Source organism: Cygnus olor, chromosome 1, assembly GCF_009769625.2.
Source record: "Cygnus olor isolate bCygOlo1 chromosome 1, bCygOlo1.pri.v2, whole genome shotgun sequence".
In the NCBI taxonomy this organism is placed as follows: domain Eukaryota; kingdom Metazoa; phylum Chordata; class Aves; order Anseriformes; family Anatidae; genus Cygnus; species Cygnus olor.
The window spans coordinates 192,747,500-192,774,556 of record NC_049169.1 but is presented as its reverse complement, the minus strand read 5'-3'; the positions used below and the strand labels follow the sequence as shown (position 1 = coordinate 192,774,556).

The window sequence follows — 27,057 nt, the reverse complement described above, 5'->3', positions numbered from 1 at the left end:
CTGCTTGGGTGTAATTTTTTTCCCCACACAAAAGTGTTATTCTTCATCTTAAAAGACTTGGCTCTCATTTCACCCATTGCCTGTTCATGTTTCCTCTCTGTCCCCATATACAGACACACTGATCTAGGTGCATCCATAAAGAACATAACCTTGCATTTCATGGCATAAATTTCAAAATGAAAGGCTAAAAAGTCTGCCATATTTCATAAGTAGCTATTATGGCTTCTTGCTCTTCTTCAAGTTTCAACATTCACTACTGTCAAAGATGGACCATTATAGTGTCCCCCTGACAATTAGATAATTGAGGTTATAGTGTAGCCACTGATTTTTCCCTTTGTTACTAATTTCAGAAAGAAAAATCTGCTATATAAATTACTTTTCATGATGTAATGTTTAAATTGCCCAAAGAAACTTTAAAGTAACAGAAAATATTTTTATTTTTCCCTCACTGGCAATAATGAAATCTGTTTGTTGTTGTTGTTGTTCGGAGGTGGTGATGTTTTTGTTTGTTTGTTTGTTTATTTGTTTGTTTCTGATTTGTAACTTCACATTACGAGGGAGGGAAGGGGAGGGGAGGGGAGGGGAGGGGAGGGGAGGGGAGGGGAGAGGAGAGGAGAGGAGAGGAGGGGGAGAGGAGAGGAGAGGAGAGGAGAGGAGAGGAGAGGAGAGGAGAGGAGAGGAGAGGAGAGGAGAGGAGAGGAGAGGAGAGGAGAGGAGAGGAGAGGAGAGGAGAGGAGAGGAGAGGAGAGGAGAGGAGAGGAGAGGAGAGGAGAGGAGAGGAGAGGACTTTAGTCAGAAAAGAAAAAAATCTGCATATTTTATTACAGATAACTTTACTGCTCAGCTGAGCCACAGAGTTGCATTGCTTGGAGCTGCAACACACTGGTTTCCCTGGTGATCAACCAGCATATTAGCATCTGCCAGAATGTCAGCCTTTATCTTTCTCTAATGACTGTCAGTGAAATTACCACCTCAGTTTCCTTGGCTGATGAAATACAATTTATATTTCTCTTCTTAGCTAAAAGTGAACAGAATCAGCATTAACATTAAGGACCCTTGAATACTCCATTGCCTCTTACAGTCAATCCCAGACATTACTGATTGTTCCTACAGGAGTATGCAGCACTTACCTCTTTGCACGAAGATCATCATTTCCATTTGTAAAAGTCATGGAAAGTCAAGCTTTGAACTAATCTGTCAAGTATTCTAAGGGACCCTACTGAGAGACAGAACAATGCTCAGTGGTGAAGGGAGTTACTCCAGTGTCAATATAACATAAAGCAATGAAATTTGGAAAAACATAAATTTGGGTTGATGATGATTGCATAAGAGAAATTAAAATGCAGTGAAACTACATTTTACTCAATCAAAATACACTCCTTGCATTAAAGAATATGACACTACATTAAGGAAGATAACATGATTAAAAAAACATAACAATAAATCACATGAAAAGTAGATGGCACTAACAGGGAAGAAGCAACATTTCAAGCACATAGGCTGCAGATAAGTTGATAAGGTGAGCACTAAGTGGGTGAGATTTGGCTCACCTAACCAGAGAGATCTATAATGTAATGACAGTTATTCTCTCTCTGTTCAGCGTGCAACCCATGGACAGAAGTGGGGATTCTAACAGTCATCTGACCTGTGCTAAGTATCTCCTTTGGGAAAAGATGAATCTCACACTAAAAAGATGAATCTCACCCTAAAAAAGATTCATGCTTACCCTATAAAATCATACTTTCCTCTGCTGACTGTGAGGATAGTCTAGATGACTAGTTCTTTATTGTAAATAGCATAGTTTCACCTTCTCTGTCTCAGAACAATGTAAGAGAAGGTTCTAACAAGACCATGGGAAGAAGAGGCAGAAGGGCAGGCTGAACATGGAAGGTCACAGAGGCAGGTGAGTTTTAGAAGCAGGACAGGGCAAGTGCTGGGAAACCAAACAGTCCTTTAGTAAAGCTGATCCCTAGAAATACAGATAAACAAGTGAAAAAAGCTGATCTCTAGAAATATAGATGAACAAGTGCAAAACCTGCATATGCTCCATATGTCAGGCTCCTTTCCACTCAAAGATAAATCTAAGCTCAAAACAACACTTATTGGAGAATATGAAGTTTAAGTGATTCCTATGATTACACTAACAAAACAAACAAACAAACAAAATATCAGTAACTTCAAGCTTTTTAATTTGTTTTGAAGACCTGGAAATAATGAGCACAGTCAAGGTATTTCCCCGGCTGTCTCTTCATCAGAGTTAAGTTCTGTGCATACTCCTCAATCTGGGCTTACTGGAGCACATCTTTGCTTCCTGCACAACTAGTTTGCATTCCTGAGGGAATGTACAAATATCTAAGGAGGTTGTTTCTTATTTCCCATCCCATGGGACCAGGATTCAGGATGGGAATGCACCTGGAATGGGAATCTGGGAAGTGTTCTCAGCTACTGCAGTACAGACCTCTGCCTTCCCACATTTTTCATTATCCTCTTTACTCGTATTTCATTCCAACTGCAAGACTAAATTACAAAGTACCTTGAAACGACATATTTCTTTTATGAAAGCTGAAATGTATTCCATTTAAAGGAATACTGCAAAATTCATCCTTAAGATGAAATTCTTGCATTTGACTCTACAAGAAACTTTTGAAGTCATCAGTATCTCCCAGTGGGCTTTTCTTTCATCTGTTTTCTGCCCTAAGTTGTAGATCTGTAAACTTAGGGAAAGGCTATGGTATATGGCAATGTGGTGTTCCACACTTTTCATTCGGATTTCATTATTCCTGTCTGTGACTTCTAGTTCTGTTGCAAATGGAATACCTTTTTAACTGGTATGGGACAAAGACCGAAGAAAAGGGAGATCTTCACCATTCCAGTTTTATATTAAGGCAACAGTCTCAGCACTCACCACAGACAGCAATTTATTTAATATCCATATTCTATGTCATTGACTTCTCCCCATATGTCCTTCTACCCATATCCTTCTCCCAAATACATCCCTGTAAATCAGTAATGAACTTACAATATTGTCATTCAGTGTGGGACTTGTACTACCTAGCTTTGGTCACACTAAAGTCAAGCCTCTAATTTTAACTATTCAATCATAATCTTTCTATTGTCAGTGATGAGAAAAATGAACTTCCATGGCATGATTCATTCCATTTTGAAGTCTAGAAACATCGTTTTACCCATTTACTACAGCAGGACACAAAAATTCATGTCTTCACTTAATTGCTTCCATGCCCAGCCTGCAGTGTAATATAAAAAACTGCTCCTATGTTATCATCTTTTTTTTTTTTTTTTTTTTTTTTTCCTGAGCCAGGATGGCCAAAGACTTGGATGACTTAGTTTGTGAAACTCTCAGAAGACCCTGGGTGAGCTGTTATCTTCTCATGCACCATGTGCCTTTCAAAGTGCACTACAGAATGTTCCTGCCCCCAGAAAGTACTCTGTAACAGAAAAGAGATTGCACAAGTGTGTTGGCTGCTAGTGCTGAGATACTGTCTGTCAGCAGCAACAGCAAGATCCCAATTAGCTAACATAAATAAATAAATAAATAAATCCTGTATTTTGGCATGCATATTTTGGCATGCAGGTCAAGGATGTTATTAAATCAGTCACGCAAGGAGGAAAGAGGTGAAGTATTTTGGGCTGTCTATGGTAGAAAGATATGAACAAGTCAATCTAAAATACAAATCTCATGAATAAATGTTAAAGTGACATTGGAGACTGGAGAGAAACTGGATAGGTTATTTCATGGAGAGGTAATGCATGTGTGCTCTTTCTTTGGAACGCAGTTCAGAAAGGCTGCTACTGAGAATGGTCTAAATATGCTTGATCCTGGAGGATCCCACAGGATCCCATACCTGAAGTATTGTGTCCAGTTCTGGGTCCCCAGTACCAGAGAGACCTGGGCATACTGGAGAGAGCCCAACACAGGAGAGCCAAGATGATGAAGGCACTGGAGCATCTCTGCTGTGAGGAGAGGCTGGGAGAGCTGGGACTGCTCAGCCTGGAGAAGAGGAGGCTCAGGGGGATCTCATCCGTGTCCATAAATCCCTGAAGGGAGGCTGCAGAGAGGCCGGAGCCAGGCTCTGCTCAGCGGTGCCCAGTGCCAGGACAGGAGGCAATGGGCACAGCCGGGCACCCAGGAGGCTCCCTCTGAGCACCAGGCAGCACTTCTGTGCTGGGCGGGTGACGGAGCCCTGGCACAGGCTGCCCAGAGAGGCTGTGGGGTCTCCTCCTTGGGGATCTCCAAAAGCCGCCTGGACATGGTCCTGGGCAGCCTGCTCTGGGTGTCCCTGCTTGGGCAGGGGTTGGACCAGACCTCCAGGGGTCCCTTCCAATCTCAGCCATTCTCTGATCCTGAGGTAGCTTCTAGGCCTACATTTCTATCTGTATATATAACAAAGATAGAATACTGACCTTTTCCAAATTAACCAAATGCATGTGTTTTCTTGATGTGTGAATAGAAACCAAAGCTTAGGTCTGTTTGCATTTTCAAGTTTTCTATATGATTTTCCACTGCACTGAAAAGCTTTGAAATACAGTTAAATTGTATGACATTGTGAACCTTGAAAACATCTGTTAGATTAAAGTACTTTGGGCTGTTTTTTTGTTTGTATGTTTGTTTGTTTGTTTTTCCAGAAATGAATTCTACATGTTGGATACACTATCATTTATAGAGTTCCCCAAATCTTTGGGATACTTTAAGAAAATCCCATTTTTCAAAGGCGGCAAAAGTTTTCAAAATAGCATTCAGGAATCTTCTTTAGTTTCTATCTTAGTGTTTGGCTCTCTTAGCTTCTGCCTTTCGACTTTTCAAAATTAACTCCTAAGCAATGAAAACTTATGCCTCAATTTCAAGGTAACTCTGAAATGCTTTTGTGATGTTGAATTCTGCTTTTTGGAAACCCCCCCCCCATGTCAGGAGAAGTGGATTACAAGTGCCTGTCTATGAAGTTCAGTTCATCTGGTAAAGCTCATTTTTAACAGTATCTTACTACAAATCCCAGCTCCTTTCCCAAGAGTCTAATTATGAATCAATTGCTCTTACCAGGCCTGAGGGCATTTTATTTTTAGTGAGTTTAATGATGCCACATGCTGGCAAGTTCATGAGCATTTTACAAGAAGAGTTTTATTCAAACTTCTTTCTATAGCACCTACTTAGCAGTCTTAAGCATAAATCTTACAGTATCCAGCATATGGAGGAATTCTTTTATCTACACATTGATTTCACAGAGTGCTGTTTTCTTTATGAAAGGAAAATAGACAAATGGATCTAACTGTGTAGACAACATCTAGTATTCTAAAATTTGGGTGTGGGTTTTTGTTCTTTTTTTTTTCACTAGTTAAAATACAGACATGCAAGAAGAATTACAGTTTGCATTATGCCAACATCAGGTTTGCACACAACAGTCATGGAACACATAAGTCATAGTGCATAAATGATTTCTCTCTTTTGTAGGCAAGTATGAAACTGCAAAAATCATACTGAATGTTTACGACGAATAAAAAACACTCTGGTTGGCATTCTGCCTTATGTGAGGTAGTTGCAATGTCAAAGTAAAGAACTGTCTAACGAAACAAGCAACCATTAAAATAATCATGTATGACTTAAGACACACATTTCAGTCTAATGTGATAGGAGTTTTCCAGCAGTAAGAAGGGTCTTAGATTGCTGTAGCTACCCCTAGTATTAAAACTACCACTGAACAGCAACCTCATCAAGATTATATGAGCTTTCATTTATCTGTCTTGAAATTTCTATATTCTCCTAACTTCCCTAAGTATCCTCCACATTCATTTCAGAAATTAGAGTACAACTTATGAATACTATTTGAAAGAATGAAAACACTGCATCACGGAGGGCTGAAGTATATGAAAGGCCAGCCTTAAGTTGTCAGAATTGTGCTAAGTATCCTCTAGGCCTGGGACAATACTGGACTGTTAACACAGAAATAGCTTAGGCTGATGGAAAGTGAAATCAATATTCTCCAGTCCTTCAGAAGAACTAAAATTTAGACAGCTGAAAACCTGACACAAGGAAACAAAGGACTTAAGTATTAATGGTGGGTTTTAAAAAACATAGCATGATGAAGACCTGCATGCTGTAAAAGAGCACACTCCTGGCCATGGTTCTTTTCTAGCCACTGTAACTGGGCTTTCTTCTCAATATGGAGCAGGGAGCCCCAAAGGAGGATAAACTTCTGGGTGCTGCCCAAACAAAATGTCAGGATGTAGCCAGTGTTCACACACAAACTGTGGACATGGGAAGCACTTGCACAACCAGCAAGCTGGACTTAAGCTCTAAGGCTCCCCGGCAGTCTGAGAGAAATGTAACAGGACACATAAACAAATGAGGGCTTCTCAGGTAAGAGAAAAGTGGAAGGACGGACTAAAGAGAGAGAGAAGGAAATATATACTAGCACGATATTCCTGAAGAAATCATACACAGAAGCAGAAGTCCTGGACTCTTAAGAGGATTCTTGGGTGATTAATTGCCTAGAGCAGGGGAACATGCACAGATGTTTTAGCACTTTGTGCAGGTCTGTATGTTTATAAAGTAAAGAATGACTCTTCTGGAGCCTGCATACCTGTTTACCTCATTTGTACATCTCCCTAAAGACAAGAAGTGTAAATCCACCACAAGGCTGCAAAACAAATACAGGCTTAAAGTAATGGGAAGTCTTGAAATATACTGGAGCTCTCTGGCGATAATAACGCAGATGTGCAGGGTGATTTCAGACAGAAAGGAACCTTCTGTGTTTTGTTTTGTTTTTTAAATATAACCCCAAAACACTTCTGATTTCCCCAAAAAATATTGGCGCCCCAGCTTTGCCCTGTCTCCATAATGGAGTGAGACACTCTGTGTGACAGCAAAGTCCATGCACAGGCTGGAGAAAGTCAGTGCTATAGCCTGCTCAGAGCAAGAAAAGCAAGAAGATTCAGAAGCCCCCTGTGGTGGGACCTGAACAGAGCAGCCTGCTAAAGAGCAGCTCTACACAGCTGTGTGGCACCATGGAGAGAAGAGTTTCTGCGTGATGGGGATTTTATTCTATTATCCACTCTAACCTGACTTTAAATTAACAAGAAGAAGCAACACTTGTTCCATCGGTAATCCCCAAATTTGCATCAATTTATCTTTAAATAGGTATACTATAGTATTTTCTGTATATACTATTGCTCATAGGAGAGTGTCGGTATAGTTTACATATTTTAATTGCATTTCATACAATCTTCATTCTGTAGATGCCTCAGCTGAAGCTAAAAGAATTTGAATCCTTCCCAACATAGTCAAGTAGTTGCATTGAACACACAAGGTTAAAACCAAGGAAGTGATGGAAAGAAGACAAAAGTAGTGGCCATAAGTTTTACGTGAAAACTTGCAAATTATGCTTTTTAACTTACGGAACATTAAGCTTGCAAAACTTCAGAACAGTCTGAAGCTCATGAATCCCTGTCATTGCAGTATTCTTTAGTCATTATAGCACCAACAATAAACTTAATGACTTATATGTGATTGTGTACAAATATCTTACACCAAGGAGGATAGTTAAGGAAGTAGGAAAGTACTTAAATTGCTTTTTTGTTTCTGTTTGTTTGTTTTAACTAAAAATGAATACTGATTTCTGCTGGTTGAAAATGCAGCAGAATCAGTTATACAGCAGAAGATGTACAGCAAAGAAATTTTGCCAGCTGACAATAATTCATTGCCCAAAACATTTAGTACTCTGTGCTCAGTTATGAAAAGTGGGACTCATCACTTAACAGAAAGTGAAGTTCAGGGTTAGAAGAAAATCCACCTTGAAGAAATGTCTTCAGCAATGAATATTGCACTGTCCAGAGAAAGGACAAAGAAACCCAGCCAACATACACAGCCACCCAGCCAATGAATGCATGACCAAAAAACCAGCCACAGCACATGCTGTCTTTACTGTATGCAGCAGTTAAAGGACAAAGAAGAGAAATGGGGTTGTTTCAGAAAGAAAAGAGTTAAGAAAGCAGGCCTACCCAGGCAAAAAGACTCAACAACAAAAGTATTTAAAATGAGCCTATATCAAAGACATTATTTAGAGAGAGAAACAGAGGCTGCAGGAAGCTTGAACATAGAAGATTTCAGCCTGCAGGGATAAGTTTTAAATGCTAGCCATGGCTGTGGCATATCTAAATAGTTTTTTTTAATAAATAGGTGGCTTAGCTGAAGCATTGTTTCCCAGCTCTTGGCTCACAAATGACAGGAATTCAGATACAGAGAAAAACAGGTCAAAACAAAGATACAGTCAAGTCAACCAGTATATACTTTACCCAAAGCAATTGCTTTCAAATTTATTGAGATCTTATCTTTCTCAGTGCTTTTTCTCCTGGAGCCCATGTTTCTATCTGCATGTCCACAGACACTGACTTACCAAGCAGCTCAGGTCTTCAAATCTGCAACTGCATTGCTATAATTTGCACTCCCTGCTTGACAGCATCCTTTTCTCCCACTCCTCAGTACCAAGCCAAACATGATTAGCTCAGATAGTCAGCAGCACCAGTTCCCAAAGGCATTGCCAGGTCTCAGTTCTCTCGCATCCTCTCTCCTTTGTGATTACCCCAAGACTGTCCCTATTCATCTTTTTATCAAAGCTATATGTAAGCAGATTCTTTCTAAAGTTTCACTCTCTAAAACACAAATTTCTAGAACTGTCACCCAGGCTCGTATCACGATGCATCTCAATTACTGTGATGTTCTCCTTCAGCCTGTAGGAATGTAATCTGTCATCCCTCGTATCCATTTAAAATTCTGCTGTGAAGTTTATTTTCAGAGCCCATCATTTGCCTGTGTCATTCATACCTGCGCATCATTCCACTGGATACCCTTTCCCTGTCTCATCAGTTATAGCTACATACTTTCATTTCCAAGGTATTTCAAAGTCTGATTCATCCCCCTTCAGCCCTCAACAAACATTTCTTATTCTTCAACCAACACATCATTATGCTTGCCCTCCATGTTCTATGTTAAATACAGGCATCTTTGTTAAATACAGGCATCTTTGTTCTTCTTTCTATGTCATACTTCTCTGTACATATTCCTGAATGAATAGTATGAGACAATTGAAAAGTATTATGTTCATTATGTTCATTGTCTGACTCCAAAATTAGAAGCACTGAGGTTCTGAATTTAAAATGCTGTAACAGTAAAGCTGGGTGAATAATTTACAGCATGGAATCTATTTAATGAATTTTGCTTAATATTCTGTTTACAAAATGATGAATTTGGTATTCAGAAGTACTCTCCAAATAATCTTTGCAAATAATTCTTTCCATGTTGCTTCAACACAAGCAAATTTGAAAATTGTTGTGTTTTGATGTATATATAATATAGGTCACATGATGAATTTCTGTAGCCTAGTTACAGGACTATATCTTAGAGGCAGGCTGCGGGTACAAACACTGGTGATTACATATCTAAAATTCATTGCTTGACAATAACTTCTAAAATTATAGTTGTGGTGTTGATCATACTTATTAATAAAATTAGCTTCCAGAATATCATCTGAAACAAATGAAAATTATAAACACATGAGCTATTTTTATTTAAAAATGCAAATGCTTTTTCAAAAGGAATTGTCATTTTATTTTAAGCTTGTTTCTCTAAGGAAATGAAAGAGGGTTCAACGCCCGGGTTTTCTGTCTTTCTGTAATGCTTAACTGAGTCACTTTTACCTAGCCCCACAGTAACTTTTTTAGACTCCTAGTTAAAGGGAAAAAGGAAAAAAAGGAAGAAAAAAAAATAAAGATTTCAAAGACCAAGTTCCCACAGGCTGGGAGAAGATCCATGACTGGATGGATGTGGGAGGTTCAGAACAGTGTCCCCAGCGGTGGAACTGACTGTCATGTGAGCCTGGCAGCAACACGATCTCGTTGGCATCCCAGGCTCAGCGATCAGCAAGCAGGGCAGGTGCACACAGCTCCAAAATAACGACAGCACACACCACCCTGCTCACTGGGAGGGGGGCTGTGGAGCAAATTCAGTGGTGGCGGGGCTGTAGGGATGCTCAAGGGGCATGGGGGAGTAGGGTGATGAATGAAAACCTAGGATGAAGTGATCTGAGGAAGAACTAGATGTATTAAGGCAGTAACACTGGAGAAAGGCTGTTAGATACCCTTCCATAGAAAAATAGGATTTGTTTATTCCTATTCTCATAGAATTACATGGGGGGTCTAATTTTTTTTGGAGTACTTGTACCGTTTTGGGATGCATAAATCTTACTTTGCCTATCTGAGCAGCCACCATATTATTTCATTGGTCAGGACAATATTGCTGTGCAGTAACATCTTTCATCCAAAATGGCGCAAAGAAAGCTAGGTGAAGGGCAGTAATACATGGTCTAAATGGCATAATATTTGTGAGTTATGTAAAAATATTCTTTCATAGTGTTCTCACAGGACTCAGCCAACCTTCCTTCCAAACAGGTCAGAGAGTATGAGATACTTTACTTCCTATTGCTACACAACTGCAGTTTTTAACAAAAAATGTCCTGAATGCCTCAAAACAGTTAACTAAAATAAATCATCTGGGAAAACACTAACTACACCCATGTACCAGATACAGCATGTGAAACAGGGTCACTAGATATGGCTGTCAGCTGTGGGTCAGAAGTCTCTCAAGTCACATTCTCAGAGTTGGCTTGAGAAACAGTGCTTTAACAGATTAATACAAACCAAGATCAAACTTCCAATCTTTTCCAGCTATAACACCACAAACATTTTCAAATGATGGTCACTACCTTCCGTTGTAGCCCTCTTCTAGCATGGCATTTGGCTTCTGAGCAGGGGTGAAGGTGTTTTTAGTTTTCTGTTTCTCACTGCTCTAGTCCGCCGGTCAAAGGCAATAAATTATATTAATCTCCCTATGTTGGGTGTGTTTGCCTGTGATGGTAACTGTTGAGTGATCTCCCTGTCCTTATCTCAGCCCTTGAGGCCTTTCCCTCATATTTTCTCCTCATCTTCCTTTTAGGACAGGGAATGAGAGTGTGGTGGTGTTCAACTGCCACGCATGGTAAAACCAATAAAATGGACAACAGCTGTCTTCTTCCTTGTTTTCAGTGGAAGGTTAAATCCTTTATTACCCTCTTTTTAAGTGAATGCCTTGTTCTTTACGGAAATTTTTAATTTATGAAAAAATATTAAATTAATAATAAATTAATAAAAATAAATTAATAAAATTAATTTATTGAAAATATAAGTGTCTAAACCTGAAAACATTCAGGATTCCGCTGAAACAGAAATTATTTGAGTGCCTTCCAGGAGATGTGTTTTAGCCTAGGATAATCATTATCGACTTCAGCACCCTTAGTACACTATGATCAATGTGTCACTTAAAGGAAACCAGACTATATAACCAGACTGTAACACAGGAGGTGTATGTCCCTGTAAGAAAACAGGAATATGGCATATATTCCCATGGGGGAAACACAATGACATCTCAGCATCAAAGCATTTGATCTTGGACATATTTCAAATTTAATTTTTTTCCTGTGAAACAAATAACTGCCTTTCCCATTTTTATAGGCAAAGTCTGTAATTTAAGAAGGTGGCTACTGGTAAGTTTTTATATCTCAATTTCAATTAGATTTTGCTAACTTAGGGCTTGAGCTGTTACCTTGTAGATGTCCAGGAATCCACACTGATGGTCAAAGCGTGTGTAGAGTTCGTTCAGCATGCTGATGACCTGCATGGGTGTGCACTGTGCGCAGATGGCAGTGAAGCCAACAATGTCCGAAAAGAGCATGGTGACATCATCAAATTTCCTGGCCTGAACCTGCTGCCCCTGCCACAACTGCTGGGCCACTTCTTCAGGGAAAATAGAAATAAGGAGATCTACTGTTTTCTTTTTCTCCTCTTCCAGGGCTTGGTGTGTGCATTCTAGCGTTGCCTTCAGCTTATCCATTCGTTTTTTCAAGCCATCCTGGGCCTTTGCTTGCTCCCCAACCAATATGACATCGCGAGTAGCATCGTGGATAGGAATGTCCGAAAGGTGGAGGCCTCGGCCCATCAGTTCATCCAGCTTGTCCACACAGGGGGACCCCAGAAACAAAATTGAATTTGATTCTGGCACATGAATCATTTGTCCTTTAATTTCCATCACCTAAAAAATAAAAATAAGAATAGTTTAAAAAAGTAAAAATCAGTTTATAGGTGGATCTCCATTCTACCTTCCCCCTATTTACTCTTCAGATAGAATGATAGCCTTTTATACCACCTATTCAAGTAATGAGACTCAATAGTCTACCCACCAAGGTGAGTCATAAAATATCCTATACTCACACAAAAATATTCCCAAATCAGATGTTGGACTCCATTCCAGCCCGATTAAATACAAAAGCAATCACAATTACATGTATTTCTCAGAATCGGTATAAATACTGTTTCTAAGTTTTGCTCCTAGAATGTACCTGTCTTAAATCCAAATTCCAAATTAGCTTCTTCTCTGTTAATTAGATACAAATTCTAAAACCATAAAATGAAAAGGAAGCTACAACTATCTGAAAGCAGACCAGTTAAATAGTGAAGCAGTTCTTTTTCAGCAAACAGCTACTAATTCAAATGTGGCCATGCCATTGAGTAGTCAAATAAGAACAGACATGAGAAAGAATTCTATAAAATAATGAATGGCACGGAAAAAGTGCATCAGTGCTCCTATTTCCATCTGCCTTCTCGTATATGCAGAGTACCTGAAGGGTGACATTCTGTTAGAGTTTGCAGATTTCTTGCTGATACAGATCTGTATAATTTGTATTTGCAGAACAGAAGGAGGAACAGTAGGAAAGGAGTATCAGAAAAGATCAAGGGCTCCATTGCACTGTTTTACCAATTTTACATTTGCCTGTTAAATGGCTAGGTGTCCCAACTTCTGAATGATGTCCAGTGGCTGATAATGAATGAGATCCTGGCTCATTAACTCTTGCACCAGGACGGCAGTTCAGCACAAAAATACCAGATTGAAATGCACATTGAAACTCAACTGTAGTGATATATTTCAAGTTTGGGGCTACATACATTCTGATTTTTATTAACTTTCTCAGGTCACACAAGAAAAATTGTCAGTTAAAGCACTATTTTTCACCTGATTATAGTATAAAAAACAAACAAACAAACAAAAAAAAAAACTAAGATGAACATGTTTTGCTTAAGCAGAAAAGAATTAAATAGGATAAAGTAGCCATCTTTGTAAACACAGCCTCTCATAGGCTCTGCCATGAACCACATTAACTGTTAATGTTTTCATTCCAGGAGTACACAAAGAGCAGGGCAATACTGCACTAGGTGACCTAAAAAAACCCACAGTCTTTAACCCAAGAGATCTCAGATCAAGGATCTCAGAGTCAAAACAGATGCAACAAACAAACCTTTTGCATCTAAGCAAAGAATTCTCTAAAGTGTTAGGAACCATAATGTCTTAATTCTGTGTTTTTATATTCCACAAAATTCCTCCTGAAACAAAAAGGTCTCCTCCAGTCACAATTTCATGCTTCATGCAGACATTTTCTCATCCTCACATGATTCAACATATCATTTAACCCTCCTTCCATCCATAATCCTCCCAAGCAAAATAGGAAAACCTCAGGCAGAGAACCCAGAAGTGTCTGTAATAGCAATGTGATTTAAGCATCCAGAGGTCTGGAAGCTCCTGCTGTGCTGACAGCTACTCCTGCATGGGACCTTCCATGTTTGGGGGAGATCTAGAGGAGCTCCTGTTTCTATTAGGAATTTTCTACATCAAGTAATGTGCTGTTATTGCAGATCCTACTGCCAATATGAGGACAAGCCTATCCTGTCCCCATGTCCCATCCACTGAAGCATACCCCATCCTGCCAGCAACGCAGCACATGCAGCTTCTGATGCCAGCCTGGGAACTCAGCAAATGCAAGAAAATAAAAGAAATTAAAATTGTCAATTTTCCAAATTTATATTCCCACATACCTACTAATATCTACATTTCTAAACCTTGTTTCCTCAACTCTGATCTGGGAGAGCAATCTCTGGGAGAAAGCTGATCAGCTATCTAGCTGGGCAGATTTACTACTCCAAGACTAATTGTTCTTTTTAATTTTTAAAACATATGACTCCCTTCTTAACACATAAGGGAAATAGATGCTTTCTTCATGCATGCAGCCTCATGCTGTCAAAGGACACGTGAAATTGTTTTAACTCTGAAGTGCAAATTGCTAAATGTGAAATACATAATATAGCATTTCTATATTCTCTTCTTACTTTTTCACCCTTTCCAGAGAGTTTTTCTTTTTTCCTATGTCCAGAACATCACTGGTGTACAAAATAAATGTACCTCATATTATCACTTCTCTCTTCCACCTCCAGGAGAAAAGAGGCTGTCAGCTCGGGAGGTGAGAGTGTGACCACGGCCCCTGGCTTGCCTGGCCCGTCAGCAGGCAAGCCACCTGGCTTGGAGCCGTGCTTCTCCTGACAACCTGCTGTGAGACTAGAAGAAAATTAATGCACCCCTCTGTGCTCCTGCTTCTCTTTTGTCAATTTTAGGTGTTAAACTCTTTGATGTGATCTCTATCTGTGTGAATATATTGTGCCAACCATCCCCGAGTGGATTCTTCCCTGGGAACACTGATCGAGTGACTAACGCAGTAAGCAAGCACTCCGGAGTCCTCTGCTCTGCCTCTGGGTAACCCCAGGCAAATTATCAACTCTAAGTGCTTATTTGTGCTTTCATCACAGCAGGAACAATGATATCGACCTCCCTATAACACATTTCAAGACTTCTGTGTGAGAAGCAGTGAAAGACAAGGGCAATTCTGTAAAATGCCTAACTAATAATAGCCTGTTCCTCTGCCCAAATGAGCTGAGCCCCTGCCTAAACAGGGTTGAGGGTTTCTACAGCATGTTGAGAAACATCTGCAAAGGAACTGCTCAGTTTCCTAAAAGTGTCTGTTGCAGTTTAACCCAGCAGAAAGCTAAGCACCACACAGCCGCAGTTGGATGGGGAACTGGAAGAGAAAAAGGTAAAACTCATGGGTTGAGATAAAGATAGTTTAATAGGACAGAAAAAGAAGGGATGATGATGATAATAATAATAATGATGATAATAATAATGCTGCTGATGATAGTAATAACAATAATAATAATAATAATAAAGAATATACAAAGCAAGTAATGCATAACGCGATTGCTCACTATCTGCTGAGTGATCCCGAGCTAGTCCCAGAGCAGTGGTTGCCCCCCAGCCAGTCCCCCCAGTTTTATTGTTCCATTGCATGGGACATCCCTTTGGCCAGCTCCTGGCTGTGTCCCCTCCTGGCTGTGTCCCGTCCCAGCTCGTTGTGCACCCCCAGGTACCTCGCTGGCAGGGCAGCACCAGGAGCTGAACAGTCCTTGGCTCTGTGTGAGCGCTGCTCTGCAACAGCTAAACATCGGTGTGTTACCAACATTATTTTTCTCCTAAATCCAGAACACAGCACCATACCAGCCTCCATGGAGAAAATTAACTCCATCTCAGCTGAAACAGGACAGTGTCAAATGTTCAATGCTATTTAGACTTTACTCTCTGAAGATTTTTAACATTTGCTTAACAGGAATTGTTGATACTTTCTATCATTCTTTGCATGTCATATTACTGATTTTAGTGATTCTTGATGTTGGTTGTTTCTTTTTTTTTTCCTTTTTTTTTTTTTTCCAAACTAACCTGCTAACCTCTTCAAGAGGACAAGCAGAAAAAAAGTTGTCCCAGCTTACCTGGGGAAACACGCTTACAAGACAGACAGCAACAGAGAATAGCAAAGACTACATCCTTCTGCTCAGCCTTTACAAAGTCCTCTCCCTTCCAAAGAAGTTTCAGAGATGATTCGGACCTATTCTAGTGAGCTTTGAACTGGAGCTATGATTCAGCAGAATCTCCTTTTCTTCCCTTTGGAGTGTCTCGCCTCTTCTCTGTATCCTGAAGTATAACTGAACAAAATGGAACATGGGGTTTTCTTGGAGCTAGCCATAGCAAGTTGCACTTCTGGGCAGCTCACCAGAGCTGTCCAGCTCTACACCCAGACCATAAACCTACAGGCAATCAGGATTACATCATCTATCTTTCTTGTAAGCAGGGAAAGATTGAAACACTTCTGTCATCTGTTATATTTCATTACTGCAACATTTTATTGCATTTCTGTCTCTTTAATTATCTTCTCACAGAATAAAATGAGAATAATTCCACTGTTTTCAGAGGTCATTTTCTGATATACAGTGGTGTAATGGAATTGGGAATATTTTGAAATGAGCAATTGCATCTTATGTTTTACAGGATTATGTTGCCGTGAAATCCCAAGTAGCTCCAGGAAATTAAATAATAATAATAATAAAATAATAATAATAAAAAATTTGCTGTTTTACTCTCACTGCAAACCCACTGCAAAGAAAAGGGAGCACACAGAAAAGTCCCTGATGCCCCAGGACTCTTCCTGCCTTCCTCTCCCAAAAGACCCACCCAGGGAACACTGACAGACCAAAGCTGCTGTTTGACAACATGAGACCGTCTCCTACTGTGCTGTATACCACCAGCTACTTCAACAGGTACACATCATCCCAGCTCTGCAAGCTCTTGGTTCACACCACACTAGGATTAATATGGATCTTCTGCAAAATACTAATGGGAACATGAGGCAGTATTTTTGAGAAAGATTTGAGGGTTTAAGAGTTAATTTTCTGTGCTCTTAGGCCTGGCCCATGTATTCTGCAACCTCTGCAATCTTCCCACAAATTTCAGTGGAGCTTCTTCTCTGACTTTGATCAGTACATAATCCTTCCTGAATTGTTATAAAAGCTTTCTGTTTTTGTTTTTTTTTTTATTAGGAGTGGGTTAGGAAACTCAGAGTGCTGTGTCACACTTTTGTAAACAGTTGCACTCACATGCTTGACTTCATTCAATGAATAAAATCAATGACAATAACAGACCTTCTTGTTTAAAAGGCATATTATTAATTAGAGGATTGGGGGAACTGGGGGAAAATCAGCTTATGACAAAGAAGCATGGACACCATCACACATTTCAAGGTACAAAGAAAATAACATAAGCTCATAAAAAAAAGAAAGCATTACTTCATATTGAGGATGAAAGTATAGGGTAACTTCTAGAAAGGTGAATTAGCTGCTAACCTAAAATCTAAACCAGCCGTGTTCACTTCTTTGAATGCCCTCTTGGATACATGACAGTGTCTTGTGAACATTTACAGCAAGATATTCCAAAGTATTTAAGCAGTTAGGGGCTATGGGGATTTTGTGAGCACTGGACAAGGCAAACAGTAACTTCTCAAAAGTAAAATAATGACTCTGGTTGGCATGTTTCCAGGTGACGCATCTAGAAGAATGGCTGCAACTACAATGAAGACAACTAAATTCAAAAAATCCCTTAAATTGGAGAAATGGGCTAAGAACAGAATTCCAAACAAGGGCAATGAATAAACTAAGACAGAAATAATCAAATACAAAAATGAATGCAGAATAACAGTTCCTAAGAAGATGGCTCAGAGTCTACAGAGTAGAAGAGAAGAATGTAAGCCAACAAGTCATGCTGTCATTAAGAATGAAAACATTTTACAAGGCTCTATAAACAATTATATAGCTTGCAAAACATAGGAAGTAATTCTCCTCTGACCATCAGTGTTCAGGTCCCAGATGGATGAATCTGTTCATGTTTGGTACAACACATAAAGAAAGAAAGAAAGAGATGGATCAATTGGAGATAGTCTGGTGAATTTGATGAAATGTCTAGAAAATATGACATAAAAAAAATAGGATGGTTTACCCTAAAGAAAAAAAGTCTCGGCATTGGGATATGAAATTCTGCAAACATAGTAAGAGCTAATGCAAAGAAGACAGACTGTCCTACACATCCAATGGGAAAAACTTTACAGAGAAGTACTTGGTGTTCATGGTGGACTCCACGGTCAACATGATCTAGCAATGTACCCTTGTGGCAAGGAAGGCTAATTGTACCCTGGTCTGCATTAAGAGGAGCACTGCCAAAAGGTTGAGAGAGATGATCCTTCCCCTCTACTCAGCACTGGTGAGGCCACACCTGGAGTACTGTGTTCAGTTCTGGGCTCCCCGGTACAAGAGAAACATGGACAAACCAGACAGTGTCCAGCAGAGGACCACGAAGATGATGAAGACATTGTGGCACCTCTCCTATGACCCTTCTTTGTGGGTCCCTTCCATCTCAGGATACTCTATGATTCTATATTTGGCCAAGAGAACTGGGATGCTTCAGCCTGGAGAAGAGAAGCTTTGGGTAAGGCATGATCTTATCAATGTCTATAAATACCTGAAAAAAGTGTGCAAATAGGATGGAGCCAGGCTCTTTTCAGCAGTGCCCAGTCACAAAATAAGAAGCAAGGGGCACAAACTGGCAAACAGGAGGTTCCCTCTGAACATCAGGAGACACTTCTTTCCTGTGTGGGTGACGAAGCAGTGGAACAGGTTGCCCAGGGAGGTTGTGGAGTTTCCCTCCTTGGAAATATTCAAAAGCCATCTGAACAAGGAAAAGTCATTACAACCTCCCCAATACTCTAGCTCTGCTTGTAGAGCAGGGTAAGTCAAAGTAACAGACAGTAGAACTAACTGTGGAGAAAGATTCATGGGAATTTAAAAAAAATCAGATTCAAATGAAAACCGGATCTTATCTGTAGGCACAAAGCATCTAAATTCAATAAATGAATCACAACAAAATACCAGCTTCCAATACACATATCTTTTGCTGAAAAAAGCAAAGAGAAATATATATCATCTCCACAGAAATGAAAAAAAAAATGTTTTCAGTTGAGCCTTAATGCAACTGCATAAATGAGGCAGAGTTTGCTCAGCACAACCCAGGAGGTTCTCAGGTTCTTTTTGAAGCAGAACCCTGAGCATTTGCTTATGAGCTTGGATTTCCAGCTCAATGCATTGTCAAAAGAACATGATTCCACACAGCAGCAAAGTGACTGTTAAAAATTTTTGGTTATTTATAGAAGTCCCTGGGGTGTTACGTAATGTGCAACAGTCCCCAAACCAAAGGGAGTAAATTTAACATTTTATGTGTGTTAGATACTTCATAAATATAGAATGGCAGCATGAATGTTGTACTTTGTATGAAACTTTACTTAATTGTAAAGTATGAAACATTACTTAATCCCTTAAAACCGCTGTTAGGTCACACACACTTGGATTAGCATAGTAGGTTTTCAGGTATCAATAACACATCTCTCAGCTACTTCATTAAAAGCCAGGATATGCAATGCAGATGTAGTGCTATCCACCTTATTCCAACAAGATAGGGTTACAAACTTACAGCATCAGGGTTAAATAATAATAATAATAATAATACTAATAATCATCATCATCATCATCATCATCATCATCATCATCATCATCATCATCTCTTTGTATTGGTCAAGAGCAGAGCAATGAAAACAATTTTCTGGGAAATGCCCATTTGTTTAGCATGAGATTCTTCTCCAAATCCTCTGATCAGATTTTTTTGGGCACTTAGCAACCCAGTGGAGCTCGCCTGGCTTTTACATGGATCATGGTTTTAGAAACTGTAAGGATTCTGCTCTTAGACCAGCACACTGCTCCTGAAGTTATGGACTTGAGGAGCCCCATGCAACTTCTCAGTGAGATTTATATTCTTGACATAAAGTTTATAGACAGGAGGATTAACTGCTGTGAGCAGCTGTAGATTCTGAGGAGGCTCCAATTTACGGGTTATTTCACAATTTTTTCATTTAACTCTAAGTCAGCCAAAAGCCTTTTAAGACAACTCCAGAAAACCAGAAGCCCTACTTCTCAACAGGAACTCTCAGAACTGTGGTAGCTATAAACATGTTCCAAACAGGAGACCCTCAAAACCACACATTTGTATTAATTTTGCATTTCAACCAAAGCAAAATGCAGGTTTTTGTACTAATGACCCTATCACAGTTTGGTTACAACATGGCCAAACCAACAAAATTGTAAGGGAAAATTCTCATGTTTAATATTCTGTGTTTAAGTAACATAAATGGAATAGAATTAAACTGTTTCCAATGAATGTATGTTAAACTACTTGGTATAATAAGTCTTTCCTGAGGGAAAAATGGGTTATTTTTGTTGCATTTTTCTTTCCATTTTTAAAAAGGGATGGAGAATGAGAAAACAAGAACATAGCATTTGAGAAAGTCATTAAAGCTTTCTGGAAAGTTGGTTCTTCAGTTCAAACACATCTCCGTTAGTCTGGTAAGGCAGTGAGGTGGAGGATGACATATAAATGCATGTTCAGTTTGCCAAATTCACAGAGGTAAAAATCATACTTGTTGCAACTAGTTTACCTGAAATAATTATGCCAATTTAATAGGTATGGTATCTAATACAATGCTTTTCTTGTCTTTTTTTCTTCTCCTACTTCTATTTGAAGAACATTAACAGAACTTTATGGATTATCATTTATAATAGTCATTCCCTGACTTCCAAAGATTTCTTCTGTGAGTAACTCCTAAACTGTACTTAGTCAAAAGAAAATCTGGTAAATCTTGTCATAAAGTTATAAGCCTCATAGCAACATATTAATATATTTTGCTTGGCCAGGAACCATGGTTTCACTTTCTGACTCCTGGAGAGGATGTGAAAACTCCACAGCTCCTGCCCCAGGAGCAAATCCAAGAGCTGTACCACAGCCCGGCCAGCACCTGGGTGGGTGTCAATGGGGGTAAACTTTACACACATAATGGCAAGGCTGTGGCTCACCTCTGGCTTTGATTGTGTTCAGCAGCTCCTTAGCACATCTACCTTTAAACAGACAGCTCTGGATGTGCTGAATTAAGAGCAAAAAATTCCACTTCAGAATAGATGATATCATCATTAAGTACCATTGTCTTCTCAACTATTTCTTTAAAACCCCATCTCTCTTCTTTTTTTTTTTTTTGGAAATTATCACACAGAATAGTGTAGTGACCAGCACCCAGAGCAAAGTAAATACCCAGTACATTCCACTTAACACAATTTTACAAAAGGTAAAAGCGCTCACAGAGAAATCTTTTTGATATATGTCAAATATAAATTAATAAGAATAATTTGATTGCATTTCAAAGGGGTTTTGAAACAAACGTCATTTTATTTTTATCTTTCGTTTGCATCACTCAAATCCAGCATCAAAGACCTTTCAATTCATTTTGAACTATTTAACAAAAAGTTAAGAATATTTGAACTACGCAACAACAGTTGTAGCTGACTGAAAGACACTTAAGGAGGGGCTCAGTCCTTCCTACAGCTTAAAATTCATCCTGTTCCATACATCTAGGCCTTCTTTTTTTTTTTTTTTTTTTTACTGGTACAGTTGCCATACAGCAGTGTACAGTCATGCCAGTGGAAAAAAATTAAGGAGATGAAAGTATGCTGGAGACCCTACTCTGAACTGGGCCTTTTCTTTCTAAATGTTGCGCAGACATGCCAAATCGCACCATTCCTTTTCCACTGAATTTACAGTATAAAATTCTCGACTTTACACTCAGGATGATACAAGTAACACCACCAAGACTATCTATCTGGTTGAAACCAGAAAAGTTTCATGCATTCATGTGATCAAAACTTAAATTAATTTATGCCTGCAAAGGCCTTTATAACTGACAACTGTTAGTTGTAAGTTTGTTAAAGACAGATTTTTACTGATACCTATCAATGTCAACCAAGCACAATTACAGAGGAATGTGCCAGTGCACTCTGAAGGCAATAGAAAGGCTCCCATTTGCCAAAGAATTGTTACTTCTGGGATTAGTTCCCACAGTTTTCACCACAAGATTAGAGCAGTTTGTATATTTGGTTTACGTGGCAAGGTTTTGGTGGCAGGGGGGTATGTGGGGGTGGCGTCTGTGAGCAGAGCCCAGCAGATGCCCCAGGTCAGATCAGACCCAGCTCCAGACAGATCCAAAAGGGATCCACTGCTGGCCAGAGCCGCGCCATAAGTGACGTTGGTTGGGCCTCTGGGAGAGCAGATTGAAGAAAGGGGAAATCTGCTGTGCTACAGCAGCTGGGAGAGAGGGGTGAGAGCTGAAAGAGAAGCAGCCCTGCAGCCCCCAAGGTGAGCGCAGTAGGAGGGCAGGAGGTGCTCCAGGCACGCAGCACGAGTTCCCCTGAGGCCCGTGGAGAGGCCCCTGGTGGAGCAGGTTGTCCCCCTGCAGCTCACAGGTCCCACATGGAGCAGATCTCCACGCTGCAGCCTGTGGAGGAGCCCCCAGTGGAGCAGGTGGATGTGGCCTGGAGGAGGCTGCGGCCCATGGAGAGCCCCCGCAGGAGCAGGCCCCGGGCCGGAGCTGCAGCCCGTGGAGAGGAGCCCACGCAGGAGCAGGGGGTCTGGGGGGAGCTGCCGCTCGTGGGGGACCCGTGCTGGAGCAGTTCGCTCCTGGGGGATGGACCCTGTGGTACGGAGCCGTGTGGGAGCAGTTCTTGAAGAGCTGCAGCCTGTGGGCAGGCCCCCAGGCTCAGTTCGGGAAGGATGGCATCCCGTGGGAGGGACCCCACGGGGAGCAGGGGCAGAGAGTGACCATGAAGGAGCGGTGGAGACGAAGCGTCAGGGACTGACCGCAGCCCCCATTCCCCGTTCTCCTGTGCAGCTCGGGGGGAGGAGTTGGAAGGGGGGGGGGGGGGGAAGGTGTTTTTGGTTTGCTTTTAGTTCTCACTGCTCTAGTCTGTTATCATTTGACAATAAATTACATGAATCTCCCTATGCTGAGTCTGTTTTGGCCATGACAACAACTGTCGAGTGATCTCTTTGTCCTTATTTCAACCCTTAAGCTCTTTCCATTGTATTTTCTTACCCTTTACCTTTGAGTAGCGGGATTGAGAGAGTGGTTGTGGTGGTGTTCAACTGCCCAGCAGGGTAAAACCACCACACGGGTGCACAAATCAGTCCTTCACCTAATCGTTCCATTAGTGGTCTGCAGCTCCTAGCAAAAGCTTCTCATTTGAACATGACCCATCCCAGCTATCTAAGCTGACCTGCTATCAGAAAGTGCTCCTGCTCATTCTGTGGTATCCTTTGCTAAATATCTTTCCTTTCCAGGTTAATTTTTTTCTTTGTAGAAATTGTTTTCTATCAAAATGTAGGGAAATGGTTAAATGAGAATATCCGTGTATTCATGAGAACAGCAGACAATGAGCAGTAGAAGTAGCTTTCCCCTTTGATCTGTGCAGAACAGGTATATATAGCAACCATTAGGAGATGTGAAGTTTCATCACCAGCCTAGGTATCTTTAAAATCCTGTGATTAAAAGATCTTTTAGACCATTCAATTTCTAGCTTGCAGACATTTTTCTCCTTTAGGATTTGTATGTTCCAACTCCTTCCCTGTTCTATTTCATCTTAAATATATAAATCTGCTCCAAATTCCTGCCAGCACCACACCAAAGAAACTGATTAGAGGTGGAGTTATCTAATGTTATTTTTACTTTGTTTTTCTCTTTATTACTCCATATATCAAGTACTTTTGCAGCTTTGATAAAAGACTACATCATTAGAATCTGATACTGAGATGAATCAATTCTGATCTTTTGTTGCAGTATGCATTTTCAGAACACCATGACAAGAAATTTCTGCTTTTCCCAGTCCAATCATTCTAATGTTAGATATAATTAGAAAGAGCCATTCCAGCTTTCATTGAGGTCACTGTAAACACATCTAGCTGATTTTAGTAGGAATTGTACCAGACCTTTAAAATTAAATTTTCTGTATTTTTCTTAAAATGATTAAATTTCTTTCAGCATGTTCAACACAATGCATTGTACCATGAGCCGACCTTTCATCCACAATTTTCTTTAGTTACTATATTTGACCTGAACCAGTAAAACATAATCTTCAGGTGGAGTCTCTTTCAGGCCATGTAAAAGATCTGAATTTGGGAAGAATGCATTAATAGTTCCAAAATTCCACAATGCACTTATTTTATAACCCATCAAGAAATAAAAAGCAAATGCCTTTAACTTAATTATAAATAGAATATGGAATGCGAGAAGGAACAACCAGGATGTAGTGAATATGCACATCTCTATGTGTTAAAATATTTGCTTAGCTTCCATTTTGTTCAATGCAATTAATTCATTTTTACTTGAAATAGTAACAAAGGAAATTAAATTAATTATGTGAAAGGTGGTATTTTAAAATCAAGACAGTCTCAGTTGCCTTACTATTCTAGTGCAAGATGAAGAAAGCAGTTAAAGCGAGTTTCTATGACCCAGGCTGACAGGGAGGGAGAAACACAAAGTTGTCCCCAGGTTTTAGCTGCACAGTATTGCTGCCTAGGGGCCACCAAAGCCTGGAGGTAGCTTGGTCCTTCAGGTGCACAGGCATGGGGCAAGTGTATGGATGCAAATGGGAGGTTCAGCTGTTAGAGGAAAGGAGGGAAGTGAACAGCCTATAAATGTTAAGAACTGCTGCCTTACGAAGCTCCCAGTCACCTTGCAGATTTGTCCACAGATACCTCAGGGGAGGTTTGCACATTTGGTCAGTACTTGCTGTGAGTGGGCAGACCACAGCCAGCCCAGCCCCAGCGGCCACAGGACTGCCTTAGCACAGCGCTCTGCCCCAGCTGAAGAGCCCTGCTGAGAAGCAGAAAATATTTGCTCAAGCACAGCATGATGCTAATACAGCTACCTGGATTCTGGATCGGGGCCAGCTTACCATTCACAGGCTGAAAGACTAAGTGAAGCTATTTTGAAGCTGTCTGTACAAACTGATAGGACCAACTTCATGCAATGTATGCAAAACCTGACCTGCACCTAATTTGGAGCTAATTTTGAGCACTCCAATCAGCATTCTACGATTCTTTGAGTATTAAAGCCTTTAAGCATAAAATCCTGATGTCAAAAGTCAGTTTTAAGAACAGGATCAAGGTGCCCTTCAAAAACTCACTCACTGTATTTCTGTTCCCTTCAGAAGAGTCAGGAGCACTTCCCTTCTCATTCATAACTGCCAAGTCCCCCACACTATTGGTTAGAAAGTTTTTAAACAGGTCCCACTGTATCGTGTTGTAAATACATTTATATAGATATATATAAATAATAAAATAAAATAAATAAACTAAATAAAATAAAATAAAATATAAATAAAAAACATTGTAAGGAGATCCTTCTGAAGTCTAAGTGCATGAAAATCTGAAGGGAATTCCTCTAGGAGCTGAAGTAATTCTGCCACTGCTGAGAGCAGGGCGCTGATTTTATTACTGCTCCACATTCAGCAGGCTCATTACATACCTCATCTCAACAAAGACAACCAAACTCAACAAACAGTCCTCCATGCTGTCTGATGGAGATAGAAAGCTGTGTTTGCAACATCACAAATAGTTACATGGCATGGGCTACTCAGGAAGAGTGACTGACAAAAGTTTTCCAGATATACCCAGGCTAGATGTAGTGTTGTTGATGCAAATGGAGAGGGCTGATGATCCTCCTGCTCATCATGCTGTTTAAAACCAGCACTATGTCCTGGGATGTTGTTGCAGAAAACAGGTTTCTAACAACATCCTTAGCTGTAACCCAGCAGCGTGTGCTTTGCAATGTCACCAGCAAGCTCCCCCAGGGCCTCTCCCCACTCCTTGCTGAGGTTATTAAAGACCCAGACTGAATCCTGGTCATAGGAGCAGGGGCTCTTTGCAGCTCCTCCTTTAATTGCTCTTGGAAGAAAAATCAAAGGATCTTGTCCCAGAATCTCTCATGAAAAAGACCCCATGAGAAGAGTCTGAAAGAAAACGGATACTGTTATTGGAAATTTATTTACCTTAGTTTTTACCTGCAAGTCTGCAGCCTTCTGTGATGATGATTCACCATAAGGCTGTTTTGTAACTCTCTATGGTACCTACTTCTGGCACATGTGTTTTCACTAGCTGCACTGCATTTTCATTCTTTATTTGTGTTTTGCTTTACACAGCCTGACACTGACTCACATAAAATTACATAGTGTAGGCTTATTTCATTTACACACACAGACACGTTCATAAACACTCAACTCCTTGAGCAGAAGTCATGATCTACTTGGATTCAACAAGCAACAAGGCCTAGTAATACACAGTTTTGTCTTCAATTAATTTGCACTGACACTGTAGTGGTGTACTAAACTGTAATATGTAGATTTTTCCTACATTTATGATGGAAATCCCAATCCATAGTCTCTTCTGAGCATTGACCATTTATATTTTATGGTACTCAAAATAACACAAACACAAAAAATAGAAATCTTTCCCTAGTTTTCAAATGTAACTTACAATATTTGGTTAGACATGATGTCCTTCAGAATGTTAAATTTTAGTCATTTTATTATTTTGCATGATCTCTTACTAAAGCATTAAGAGTATGTACATCACTTTAAGCAATATTAAATGTTATTGCATTCTGAAGGTGATGATTCTATTAAATAAAATAAAACTGGTTGATGCACCGAGAATACAAAAGATAGGACCTCAGCTTCTTGTGTGTGATCATATGGTTTATTTATAAAGTTATTTAAAAATAAGCTAATTCTCCCAAATAATCTATTCGTGCACAGTATTCCATCAAAAGAATAATCACCAAAATAAGTGACAGCAAAATTTAGTAGTTCTTAATCACACTGCAGCAGTCTTTTGATTTAAATCAATGGGATTATTCAGAGATCATCTGACTTTTTTTAAAAAAGGAGAAACTGTTCCTGTATTAACATGTCTTGTAAATTAGACAGTTCACATTCACTGAGGAGAAGAGAGGAAATGAAGACAATTTCCCAGTTTCAGGTAAGAAGAAATGGAACAGAAAAGCAGGCCAACTACAGTCTATTTCTTTGTTAAGACACAAATGCTCCCACAAGATAGAATGTTACCTTTTGTTTAAAGAAGGTTTCCAACAGCTTTAAAAATGCCTGGCTCTCTGGGAGAGGTGCTCCTGATCCGTAGCAATGAAAAGACCTAATCTGAGTTGGATGAAGCTAATGGGGAGGCTGTTACTGATGGCAGCACATTCTAGGACAGGTAGTTGTAAACAAGTGGAAAATCCCTCCTTTCTCAAATGATCAAAATACATTCATGTA

At 39.9% G+C, this 27,057-nt stretch overlaps 1 protein-coding gene across 1 annotated transcript in view; it reads right to left on the bottom strand.

Annotated features, from left to right (window-relative positions):
- The window catches only part of GUCY1A2 (guanylate cyclase 1 soluble subunit alpha 2), a 161,157-nt gene that overhangs the window by 59,878 nt on the left and 74,222 nt on the right, over window positions 1-27,057 (bottom strand). The window contains exon 5 of the mRNA XM_040544124.1: window positions 11,645-12,130. Coding sequence (XP_040400058.1) covers window positions 11,645-12,130 — 486 coding nt within the window. The remainder of the gene's footprint in view (window positions 1-11,644; window positions 12,131-27,057) is intronic.